Below are 13,597 nucleotides of genomic sequence, written 5' to 3'. Positions count from 1 at the left end.
TGTGGAACGATCTCTCGCGGGTTATGTTAATTCGATTTACAAAGGCGATGCCTAACGCGTTACGGAATAAATTGTTTCGTTTCGTACGGGATACCACGGCGACCGACACGCCGGAGCGTCGTGGCGACGCAACGTGGCGCATTCCGCGGCTGCAACCATACAGAACGAAAGCTCGGAAGGAATCACAGAAGCGTTAACGAAAGATCGAGGAAATGATTTTACGATCTGATTGTCCGGTTATTTACTGTCACTCGCCACGTTACGTCGAGTTATTCACCATCGAACCATCCTTGGATAACGGGGCTTGTGTTGCTGCATACCAGCACAGCGCAGCGGTTGCAGCGTTACGACGCCGCGACGCCACGCTTCTATAAAGCCCGATATCACACGTGGACTATCACGAAACGTATTCAATCGTGCAGATGAAATTAATAACGTTCAGAGAGAAGTGAGGGAAAGAAGGAGGAAGAGACGTACCTGAGGAATAAATATTAGAAAAATAGTGGCTAATTAAAAACGTTCCATTGCCTACAGAAAAAAATTCAGCTAAATTTCGTTGAATTGTCGTATACCACAGTTACCAATAATTGTGTGTCTCATTTGTCAATCGAGTTGAATTTTTTTTTATTAGAAGCAAGGCGAAACTGTTTTTATCAGATGAAAAAGCGCCAGTCTTTTGCTGGTTGGTTGTTAACATTTTTCTACATGTCATCAAGTCGTCGTCGTCGTCCCATGTTATACGATGGTCGCGCGCTGGCTTTCATCCTTTAATGATTATGACTCATCCCGGTATAGGGGAAACCCATTAGAAACTAACGACGACCACCATTATCTGACACAACGATACTGAGCCAAAGTAAAATTGAAATGAAAGAGATCGCTTTCAGTTCTCCTCTCTCCGCTGACAGCCAGAGGGTTGATAGACTAATTAATATTGCTGGAAGGTAGAATAGTTGTACTATAAACTTTATTACGATAGAACTGATAATATTTTGTGCATGAGAACTGTGAGTAGAAAATTCTATATTTTGACAATTTATATTATCATTTAAAATAGAAGATAAGTAAAATTTGAACGATTTCAATAATTTACATTAATTATTATATACATTTGATCGATTATTATAAATATACCAATTTCCGTGCACTGGCTTAAGATTACATATGAAATTATAAAAAAAAAACAGCCAGCGAGTAGAAATTGTGAAGTGAACAAAAACTGGGGCATTTACTATAGTTATAGAGAATAGGAGGTGCATAGATTTATAGCTCGGGAACACGCGTAGATAATGGATGGTTTTCCCTAATTCTTGAAACTGGTGTATCGCCGAAGGGTAATTGCGTACATGGGAGAGGCCGGCCGTTGCAACCGAAGGGCGAGCTTCGTGTAAAGCGACATGCACGCACGCACGTATGGACGTAGGATCGTTTATGTTGGGCGCAGCCATCGGTATAACCGCGAAGTCGCGGCTCGGCGCCGCCAGCAGACTACTGTGACAAATTACACATAATTCACGAGTCAATTTCACACACGGTTGTCCCGTCGGGGTAGACAGCGTCGTCGTCGTTGAATACGAGCGTGCCCGGCTAATTCGAGGAACGAGCGCGAGCGACTTGAACCGTGAACAGAAGTAAAACACGCGAGTAACGATGATAACCGGGAATACCATACCCGTGGATCGTCACGAATAATTGGTAGTTTCCCGGGCCTCCGTAACGGGTTGAACGATGCAAATTGCTCGTTTCGAGATTTCTCCGAGTCGGGTGTCTCTTTACGAAGGAATCGTTTCAATGTAGAGTAGCCGTAAAAAGTCGCGCATCGCTGAACCCACCGGAGTTAATGAGATTCAATTGTGCCAGATATGCATCACTATATTACTGTTATACACTGATTAATTAAAAATCATAGAAATAAACTGTGCAATTTGATTTAAAAGTAATTTCTTAAATGGTGTAGCCAATACTTGCGCTGCCCATGTACATCTGCTCACAAACAGTTCAGCTATAGAATATTTGACGATACTAAATAAGGCCAAATTCTTCTGGCCGTCACTCACTCGAAACGCGATTTGAATTTCGCGTGGGTTAACTTTTCTCAATACTAACTGTAATTTCGTTAAAATTGTAAATGAGATACAAGAGTGTCGAATAACCGTTAAAACGCGCAGGAAGATCCGTTATTGAATTCGTAATCGTTTAAATGTATATATACACGAATAATTCGATATTGGCTATTTCCTCTCGATTCCAATATTGTTTATCATACCGTACACAGAGATAGGATGCGAAATCGCTTAACATGAGTCATAGTTATAACGGAAAATCAGTGGCTACGTGAATTAGAGTCATATCTGTTTCGGAAAAGTCTCGTCAAACCACAATCCAGCGACATTAGTATAAACTAGCTATGAACGACTAGGTAATAAATCTGATAAATCATAGTTATTACTTTATTGCTCACCGAACCTGATATATGAGAAAATTTTCATTACGTCGACTTATCAGTAATATGTCCTTATTATTCGTTTAGGCTCGACCATAATCGATTTAGCAAATCTCACTAGCACATTCCTGTTGAAATTTTCTACCGTCATTCCATATGCAAGAAACATTAGGATATTTTTATATAATATTCATAAATTAGTATTTGAATGTTCTCTTGAGCTACTTGTTAACTAATTAGTCTAGGGCATAATTTGCAAGATTTCCCTTTGAGACGTGTCTATTTTACAAATTCGCCGACGCTATTAATAGGGTATCTGTTCTCGTATGGCTGAAAGGATGATCAGGTACTGCGTGTCGATCACGATAGAGCGTTGAATACCGAAAGAGCGTACGCTACACGGTGGATTCCAAATAGCCGTGGGAAGTACAGTAGGTCCGACGCCTTTCGAATGCTAAATTTCCCGCGGCCTACTATACTCAGGCATACGCGTATGTATGCAAGGTGGCAGGTACTTTGCTCGATCGCCCGGAACCGAAGCGCTAAAGCGTTCGTTGTCGCGACTCGCGATACGGGTGCCCGCCTCTCTAGCTAAGGGGAGCCGTGTGCGTGAGTACGCGACGCGTGTAATATTCGCGTCCGTGACAAGGAGTAACCCATCTAAGAGAATATGTACATTTTCCGCATACGTTTACGGCGAGAGTGACGAACTTCTCCAGCGGGAGCTTCAGTTATTCCAGTATGATCAAACGATTATATATATAAGCATGATACTAAATTATTTATATATTACATGATTCATAGTAACATTAATTTAGAAATGTCACTGCGGGTATTCTAAGTTTATCGAGCCTAGAAAAGTGCTGCGATACTCGAATGACCAACTACAAATACCATAACACAGCGAGAGAGAGAGAGAGAGAGAGAGAGAGAGAGAGAGAGAGAGATGGGAAGGTGAGAGTCGAGATCATTCGTGTCCGCCGGAATTTATGGGGACCGTTCGAACAGCACCGCTACAGCTTGCTGCTGAATTTGCATAGAGTCGAGCGCTAATAGTCGGAGATAACCGAGGCAGGAAGAGACACCTCCGACGATCGCCAGGGACGACGCCTTCGTGCCACGCGAACTTCGTGTCCCGCGCGCGTTTCGAGAATTCTAAACGGATTCCCGAACTCGAAACTCGCCGTGATTTCCACTTCGACCTGGGATTCCAAGCTTTTTCCAAGTAACATCGATAAGCCCACGGATTGTATCACGTACAGTAGTTAATCCTTCCAGTGGTCTGGACACAATGTTCGACACGTTACGTCATAAAGTTCGCAAGTTCCGATCTCCTGTAACGAATGTGCAATTCGTTTCGAATGACGTTTATGTGGAAACTTCAGAATCCGTTCAGTACAAATCGATACTTCACAGAAACTGAATAAAACGAGAGGTGATATGCTTCCTCTTTACAATTTTTTTCAACAGAACATACTCTACAATATATCTGTCAACATTCTGGGATTCAGTATAAGCTACATCCGATTAGGCTGAGGAAAATTATCAATGAAAGATACTGCTCGGTGGTTAGAATGCACGCAAGGGACATCGGCGCGGGTCGCTTAGTCATCCTGCCCGAGGCGAATCTTTTGAACGCCGGCGAATCGGTTAATGTCGAAGTAGCATAGTCACTCGCCGGTTCAGAGGTTACTGACAGTCGTGAAGAGATACAACCAGTAGTCGTTCGCTTCGTCATAGCTGAGCGCTCGACTACTATTTATCTCGTCTCGGCTGCAGAGGTAGCCAATTGTGTCCGATAACGCGTATTAAGGCGCCTGACATCGGAATTACCGAGTCGACAAATATAAGAGGATCGGGCATTAAAGAAATCTGCTAACACATCATTAAACGCCAACGTCTATAATTGATGCGCGCCCATGCAAACACGGAACACGTTCGAGCTAGCTGTTTTCAATATTGAATAACCGCGAGATAAGACGTCTATTCATAAATCGCAGGGTACACGTGTACACGCGAGATCTACGGAGTATCTGAAAGAAATATTGATTTGAATTCTTTCAAAACTCCGTGATAAAATTAGATTTACTGCGATTTCCCGGTAAGGTACATGCGCCCCGAACGTGTCTCTGGCTTTCAAAAACTCATAAAAACGGCATTCCACATTTTTCCATTTCTAAGCACCGATGTACTATCGTGGTAATAAATTAGAGCTTACGAGTAATTGGCATCCTCCTTTGACTACCGGCATGACACGGTTAAATTCCAGGCAGCAAAAGGCGAGCTTAGAACGACGAGGTTGCGCGAGCGTATTCAATTGTCAGGCGGGGGTGTGCGTGCACGAAGTGCGAACAGTTTCCGGCGTGGCGAACGAAAGTAATTACGTTATTGGGACCGCTCCCTTGTTCAGTCGTGCAAATCTGGTCGCGTGCTCGTGACTCGGTTCCTCGGCCTGGCGGCGGCGGCGCGGCGCAGTGTGTCGTGCCGTTCTCGAACGGCCCCGTTTGCATAGGTTGCGCGTTCTCTTAGACACTCGGCACGGCTAGGCGTGGTTTCGCGTATTAAATTCTTGCTGCCGCGCCTGATGGGGTGCTGCACGGTGCATGCACGCAAATTAGAAACATACCATCAGAGACGGGCGACACGGGCGCGAGCACGCCCGTTGGAAAACGTGGTCGCATACATACTCGGCATGATGACATTGCGCGGGTTGAAAAAGTGACGCGCTCGTGCTACCGCTACGCCTCCTTCCAGAGCCCGAGCGTGTCGCGCTTACGTATTTACGACAATTACACGCCACCGAAATGCATATTTTCGTGTCGTACCAGGATGGACGCTGCACGACAGTCGAGCCAAGGGGTTATCGCGTGCTGCTCTCCCCTCTTGCGCCTGACAGCTTTACGTCGCGCTAACTTTGTTACGGCTATCGCGGCTAGACGCAGCTTAAAAAAAATGTTTAACTCGTTTAAAGAGGAATTAGTGGACAAAATGCGTATATAGAATGTATTCTCCGACAGGAACATCAAGTTTCGTGACATGTCTAATGGGAGACGTTAATACGTTTAGATAATCCAAAACAGGTTGGAAAGTAAAGGCATATAAAATTGAATGGAAAGAAATGTCGAATCATTAATTCATATGGGGAGTGCGATTAGTAAGAACGAAGGTAAAAGCATGATATTGCAGTGGAATTAATAAAAAAAAAATTACAGTGTTCCTAATTTATATTTGTGAGGATAGTAGAAGGAAGAAATTCTAGCGATACATTTCGAAAACGCCTTGCTCCACACGAACGTTTCTAAATAATTCAACGTTCATACTTTATGCGACGAGTGTCGTGAAATTTTTTGAAAGTAAAATTTCGAAGACAGGGCGCAAGTTCTGTTGCACGGCGGATGAGAAAAAACGAGAGGAACGAGGGTAAAAGGTGGAAAAAGAAAAGTGGTCGTGACGAGGAGGACAAGCGCGACAGTCGAGGGATGTTAAAAGTACGAATGCATTCAATTCCTCGAATTGCATCACTGTCTGCCGAGCAGACAAGAAGGCGGAGAAAAAGAGAGCCTCTCTGTCGAGCGCAAAGGGTGATTGAAAACGTTGGCGCCGATTCAACGAGGAGACTTTTCTTATTCCGCTTCCGTATACATGCTAAACTCGAATTCCGTTCCACACCCCTGCACCATCCACACCGGTCGAGGAATTATACCGTCAAAATCGAAAAAAAGCTTGTATTTTTTCAAACACAGACACGGGAGTGAAACAGAAATCCAGTTACACACACTTTTAAAAAATTTGCATCTCCAATAATAGGACAAATAAAGGGTTTTGACAATTCATCCACCTGAATAAGGATTACTCTCTCGACCAGCGAGAAATCCACTCTTTTTCCAGCATTTGAAAACACGAAATTATTGGTTGCAAGCTCAAGAGCGACAAAAGAGAAATAAACGAAAGAGAGAATACCAAGTACCACCACTGTGTATTTCTCTTCGTGTTCCAATAATTTGAATAAACGTTCATCGGTGGAAAAAAATAGAACGGAATAATACGATTATTTGGATCGTGAGATGCAGCGATTTTAGATCGCGCGATGGACGCACTCTGGTCAGCTTATTTGTCGCGTCTTCGTACCGCGGGGGCTGAAAGCAGTCGTGAAAGCGAGCACAATTACACGACGTCCGCGTCCGGTTGGGTGCTACGGCTACTTGAAAAACTGTGACTTTACACGGCACGTTAAGCCCGGCGTAACGACCGGCTCGCAATTATATGCGCCGGCGAAAGAACGTATAGATATACAGTGCTCAGAGCGGGCCAACAATGACTGTCACTTGAAAAGAACTGTTTCAATTATAGACAAAAAACGACGAATTGAGATTTGTTTAACCCGGATTTTATACGAGCTGCTCCGATAATAACGATAGTCGGCTAGAAAAAGTGTTACAATTATCGAAACAGTAGATACAATTTTCAACCTCTCGCAAGTCTCTCTCATTGTTTCGTGTTACATTTACAGCGTATAAAAACGTGACGTGCACGTTATATATAATACAAGCTGAATAATAAATATGCACAATGATAAGAGTGGAGCCAACGCCACGCATGCATAATGTACACGTACATTTTTTTTTCAGAAGGCAAACAGCTATGATTATAGTTTTATCCCTTTGCCACGCAGTCTATAATTCAAGGCTGAATAAACTTAAAACAGCTAAGTAAGCGGTAATTAGGTGGCGTAATATAATAAACGTCTGGCGTTGTTAGGCACATTTGCAGATTGTAAATCCTTTCAAAGATAATTGCCGAGTAATAAAGAGTGTAGAAAAAAAAATGCAGTTATTTATTGAATGCCGACTTCTCGCTGTTTAATTTGCAGCGGGCACCTCGCTATCAGCTTCTCGCGCTTCGTCGAGTGTGAAGTTGACAGCTTTATAATTGTTGCGCGATAGTATCAATATGTACTTCACCAGTGTATCTTACTCACTAATTTGCTGCAAGCCGATCTTTTTCAAAGCGTCGTCTGGCGAAGTTTCTTGACCGCAGGTCTTTAAATAATAAAAACTATGCTACTATACGTAAGCGTGCATCGTCAAACGATCTCTAATCGTTGACTTTCTTACAATGAATAGCTAACGAATAGAAGAACTGACATTGAGATCAACTATTTTATCATTGAATTCTAAGCTCTGGTGGTTTCGAATGTTTAACGGACCACCCTTTATCGGAATGCAGGCTGCGTCGCGAGAACAAACGCGAAAAGAAGGAATTTCATTGCCTTTGTTCGTGGTAGGAGGAAGTCAGAACAGGGAAACGGGAAGGAATGAAAGGTGGGGCCGTCGGTAGAAAAACCGCGGTACAGGGTGTGCGGGGGGGGGGGGCAGATAAAGAAAGCCGAGATTATACATCAAGTTCACCGCGACGAAGAAGCGGACAAGCGAGGCGGAGGTGCTTTGGTACGTTGCCGATGCCACTTGAGGTTGAATCCTATCTAAATGTGTCCCGTATATCAGAAATCGAACTGTTCCACGATGCACCGCGCCGGTGTACAGCCGGTTTACTCGCATCTTGCATTTTCTGCGATCACCGTTCCGTAATACCGGCGCGACTGTGTCGTTCCACATTTTTCTACCGTCGCCGTAGTGACAGCTTAGGACTTTGTCTCAGGACAGTTTACAAAGAGCACAGCCGAACGTACTACGAAACAAATGCCGAACTACATTCAATTTATGATACACACTGATAGAGAGCGTGGATATTTAATGAAACATTTTTAAGATCAATTTAAAAAACGAAACGTAGGTAGGAATTTCAGTGGGAGAAAGATCGTTACAGTTTTCAATTTTCACTGAACACCGTGTTCGTAATATAAAATCTTTTTCAACCGAGGTGTTTTGGAAGTTTCTCTTCTGCACCTCGTCGCTAGGAATTTCGTATTTTGCCGAAATGATGTACCGCGGTCGGTGGCGGAACGTCGTTCGCCGCTCGATAAATCACTGGCTGATTTATAGCGATATGAAGCTATTTCGTTTCTCTTAAGTACGGGGGCACGTTCCACCGAGGCGGAAGATTTTTCCAGCCCCTGAGAGAGTCCAACGATAAGACGGCGCGCGCCGAGCGAGGCGAATATCCTCTTGATAGAAATGAACTCGATACGTTACCGGAAAGTGGAAGTGTTTGGTTTACAGGGAAGACGGTAGCTTTCAAAACGGGCACGTTAATCTCTCACTCTCCCTAGGTTCCGTCCGTTGCGAGGAGAAATTAAAAGATTTATGACTGCACGGAATCTTGCCCGGGATCTGCATCCCCGTCCCCGTGACTAAGGAAACGGAGGGTGGAAAATAAGGCGAGCTGGATCGCCGCCAGGAGCGGCCGTGCGCTTTCAGAGATTGGCAGTTTCGGTTCGACACGCTTATTGTTTTATTCCCTTTTATACGAGTTCAACGAGCAATTTGTATTCTTCCATTGATGGATAGCGCGGCGAGATGACGATTTTGTATGGCGCAAACTGCGCAGAAACTACGCGCCGATGCGGTCACGGAATTTCCTATTCGGAGATGTGGATTAGTCTGACTCGTTTTGAAAAATGGAAATTGTTGACAATACGTTTGTCTTTATTTTATGTATATTTAATTGTCAGAGATAAAAAATCGAAAGAGATTTTTGGCAATTGATTATAATTAACATTTTCGATGGAAAATGTGAGAGTGATCGAAAAAACATTTTTTTTTTGTTGTTTATTATTAGCAATGTTCTTCCGACGTCTGATTTCTTTTTAAAAAATGCGTTTCTAAAGTGCATAAGCTTTTGGGATTGACTGTATAGCCAATACATCCTTAACAGCTGGTATTTATCACGCATTTGGAACCGGGTGAAAAAGGGTGGGGATGAGCGTTCAGGAATTCCGACAGTAGTTTGCGGTGCGGTAGGTACGAGAACGAAATTTTTCATAGCGAGACGAGCCAACCGGAAGGGAGTTGGTTAAACGAACGGTGAAAAATACGGAACGATAGCGGCGGTCAATACCATGGTCTCTACGTGTGACGCTTCTTCCCACCGACTCTGCTGGAAAGGTTCTTTTACGTTCGACTACGAAATCGATTCACCCGCTGATTACTTGCCAGAACCATTTCCATGTTAACTAAGCGACTCGGTAATTGATAAATCGTGTCCCGTGAGGTAACAGTTTTACGGATTTTTAATCAGGACTCTGTGCATTCTTTCGTATCAGTTTCCAACAAATGAAACGTCGTTTTGATGAATTTTCTACTGGAAGAGTCATCTGTCATGCTACATCTCATTGTCTACCAATGAATGAAACCATGCAAGATGAAATAATTAAACATGAAACAATTTGCGTATTAGCAAAAGTTATAAAAAATCAGAATGATAATTGAAATATTTCGTAAGATTAGTTTATGTATCCCTGAAATATAATTATCATGAAACTTGGGTAATTTATTTTGTTCTTTCTTGAAGACATAAATTTTCTCTGTACAAAATGATTTAACCCTTCCTTAACTGGGTAAGAGAGTGTTATCTTCTAACTAGTTCCTATCAGGGGTTACGAATCAGAGCTAACGTAGGAGATCATGATAACGCGACGTAAGTTAGAAGACCGTATTCTTCTCCACTAAAAGGTGCCCTCTTGTTCGCATCCAGGGATTTTTGCTGTAATTTTCCCGGCTCTGTCTAGCTCTAGAGCAAAAATTCTTCATTCATTAATTGGACGTTCTTTAAAGCAGACCGTACTTTCGTTAGATTTAAAGGATGTAACAGGGTGAAAGAAATCTGTCCGACTGAATGTTTATAAATGCGCAGTTTCCAAGATAAAATAAACCTTAAAAGTGAGATGAAATACTGTTTTACAATACATCTATTATGATACGATTTCTCGTTATCAAATAGTATCATCAATGTAAACAGAGATTGTTTAATTTATATGCAGATGGATTAAATATCTTTCGAACCAATGAAGCTTTCCATTATTTATTTTATATTTATTTTTCCTTCTTCGTTATTTGTCTTCTTAAGCCCGTGCACGCAACGCGTATGACGTTCACCGTTCAGATTTTAATTATGAAAACGCGGCAGTGGCAGTAGCGGTAAGAATCCCTCGGATAAAATTCCATCCGTACCTGTAAAATGTTTACGATCCAACGATGCTCCATTATCTGGTAATGCGGTAGCATTATAATGAGTAAATGGTACCTGTGTTCTGCATATAGGCCCCCGGAAGTGGCTGCTGATTACTGTAATGCGCTTACCACTCGGCCCGTAACGAGTAAGATCTTGCTACTTCGCCGTACTATATCCAACGTTCCACGAATGATTCGACATCGTAGATCGTGTCGAAGTCCGGCGCGCAACGCCGCGCGGTACGGAGGAAGTTCATTTACGTGTTGCGGTTACCGTTGTGGTCTTTCACCGGTCATTAAAATTAGCTACAGTCGTTAGCCCGCGAAGCCTTCCAGAAGATGATAATTGAATATCTTTAACGCCTGCTAGGAAATCGATGTTCCGTGTTTCGGGCGAACGTGCTAACCCTCATTTACCGCGAAATTTCATGCCTTCTTATTATACATTGTCTGCTATACCTATAAATCAGGTGGAAAAAATTCTTGTACAGTTACTCCCGAAGGCTCGTTTCGTCGTCCTTATTAGTATTTAAATGTGAATTCGAAAGAGAATTTCATCATCGACATTCGGGCCACGTTCTCTATGCGTGTATGTATGTATGTATGTAAAAATAATCTAGTCGAAGTACCGTTTTATATGCACGCTTCGTCCATTAATTTTTAAATTAATAGATCGTACAACCGCGTTAAATGATACGTGTACCTCGTTACTTGCTCCCCTCGCGAAAAAGTTTCCAACTAATCATGATCAAAAGCACCCCGCTTTATTCGTCACCCCACCGAGATTAATTATGATTTCATAAAAGGGGATGATATGACAGCGGCAGGGTAGGGTGCAGAAATTATTCCTCCACTTAACACGGTCTGTCCCTCGCTCTTTCTCACCACCTTGACAAGGGAAAGAATAACGGGCCGCCGCGCCGTGCTCGGGACAGTTTCGTCAACTCTGAGAATAACAAATCGCCGGCTGGTATTAATTTCTTATCGAATTAGAACGGGTTCAACACTGGCTTCTATTTCCGATCGAACTTCGTTTTCATCCCCAGTGAATTCATTCATTATTTAAGTTATTGTAAGCGTGGGAATAATTGTCAACGAGGTTGCAGTTTAACCGAGGAATCTGTTATTCTGTTTCAGGTGCACTGTCGCAATCGCAGTTCCCGGTGTTTACGATCTACGCTCAGAAGAGCTGCCTGGCTGTGAAGCCATGTGAACGCGCATGGTGCATCGACAGGGTTCAGGGCCATCGCCTTCAGGGCCACGTACGCAGAACGATGAGCGCCTCCTCCCGACAGCACTGTTTGGAGCTCTGTTTAGGCGAGAGGGACTTCCTGTGTCGGTGAGTACGAGAACGTGGCCATTTTTCGTTCGCTGCGTCGCGAATCCTGTTCAAACGGGATGGGTTGGAAAGGTTGTCGGTCGTTTTCCGGCGACCTGGTTTCTATTTTTCTCCTTGGTCGCGGCCGGGCACGATATTCGCCCCGGAGCGAAGGAAGACGACAGAGGGGACGCGGTGTTCTTTCTCGCGCACAGATTCGACTCGCGGAATCGACACACACGCTCCACGAGTAGGAGGTCTTCGAGAATTGAAGGCACCTCCACACGCTCCGATGCGTTTTCCAGTTATTGGATTCCTCGATCGAGGGAGGGACGTTACATCACGCTCCTACAGACTCTCGAGTGTTTCTTGGTCATGAAGCGCGCGGGTTCGTCCCCGACGTTTCGTGCGAGTCTTCGATCACCGGATTCGAAGCGACTATCCTGTTGGAAAAGTTGCACGGAGATAAGAGACCGAGCGTTAGATTCCTTCTATGCTCGTCGGTTATCGGTTGTTTACAGACTCTACTCTTTACATAATACAACATATAAAATAGTATTATATATTCAGTAGTGTATACGAATTAACATAATTTTGGTACATCCAGAGAAAGAGAAAATCAGCAATATTAAATACTACGGTCATATTTTTTGCCTCCCTGAGCAATAATTTTCGTTGCTGTCATTTTTCTTTGGAATATCGCTTAGATCGCGGTCAGACTAATTTTATTCGCATCATTGCACTTCTTAAGAGAAAAAACAATCTGCTGCGATTTCGCGCTGAGCCGCAACCACAGTTATGTCGAAAGTGTCACCGTTACGTTTGATCAAAATAGATTTTATTATCGCGTTACTGCTCCAATTTGTAATTAAATTCATTAGTCATTAAGTGGACTCGACTTTTCTTCCGCGTTCATACAGAGATACGCAGATATCACGTCGTACATACGCGCTTAGAAACCAGTTAAGCGCGCAGCATGTTTTACCGTCTCGTTGCTTCTATTACAGTTATTATCGAACATTGAGTAAGCATTTGCTGTAACGCGTATTAAAACATTCTCATTATGTACGGTGCCAAGGCGAAAGCAGCGTGCACGCTCCGCCGCATATTTTCGGTCAAAGATATGAATGAGCTTTAATATCTTTTACTAACTCTTCTCCCCCGTAACAAGTAACCCTCTTTCGGTTAGATCACTCCTACTTCTGTTGCCGATGCTCACCGTACGTAAACATCATGTATTAATTCATTTCGGTTGGTATTTCCGGCCGGAGCACAAAGAAGCACGCCGTTTCAGTCGAACGTTTGCAAACCGTGCAAATATAAATACCAACCGGAGAACACCGAAGTTGGAAATATTGTAGCTCTGCAGAATGACAACGGAAGGAAGGAAGGAAGGAAGTCAGAGAAAGGCGAAACAAAGGGAATATTCTAGCGTTTCAATTATACACCATCGGCACACTTTACTAACCGGATTTTTCAACCCGCGCCGCGGAGGCGCACGAATTTTCTCTGACGCAAAACAATTCCATCGCTGATTCCCTTTGTAAAATAGCTCCTACTTCTTTCCCGTGAATATTTCAGTCCCGCGTTCAACGGACAAAAGAAAGATCGACAGTTTATTCATCCGATGTAGCTTAACAAAAACTACATTCTCTTTTCTATATGTACGTGTCTGTCTAAAATTCTTCGAACAAATACTTTTATCAT

The 13,597-nt window shown here is 43.2% G+C and overlaps 2 protein-coding genes across 3 annotated transcripts in view; one reads left to right on the top strand and one right to left on the bottom strand.

The window, feature by feature from the left end:
• Atg16 (Autophagy-related 16) overlaps positions 1-13,597 on the bottom strand; it is a 417,335-nt gene that overhangs the window by 174,827 nt on the left and 228,911 nt on the right. The window lies entirely within an intron of this gene.
• Positions 1-13,597, top strand: part of neo (ZP and PAN domain-containing protein neyo) — a 188,331-nt gene that overhangs the window by 125,670 nt on the left and 49,064 nt on the right. Inside the window, exon 5 of the mRNA XM_018025810.2 lies at positions 11,710-11,911. Within this exon, the coding sequence (XP_017881299.1) occupies positions 11,710-11,911 (202 nt within the window). The remainder of the gene's footprint in view (positions 1-11,709; positions 11,912-13,597) is intronic.

The sequence above is a fragment of the Ceratina calcarata genome, unplaced genomic scaffold (genome assembly GCF_001652005.2).
Source record: "Ceratina calcarata isolate Rehan_Ccalc_2016 unplaced genomic scaffold, ASM165200v1 scaffold368.2, whole genome shotgun sequence".
NCBI lineage: Eukaryota > Metazoa > Arthropoda > Insecta > Hymenoptera > Apidae > Ceratina > Ceratina calcarata.
The sequence above is the reverse complement of the archived record's forward strand: the minus strand, read 5'-3'. Positions and strand labels throughout refer to the sequence as shown.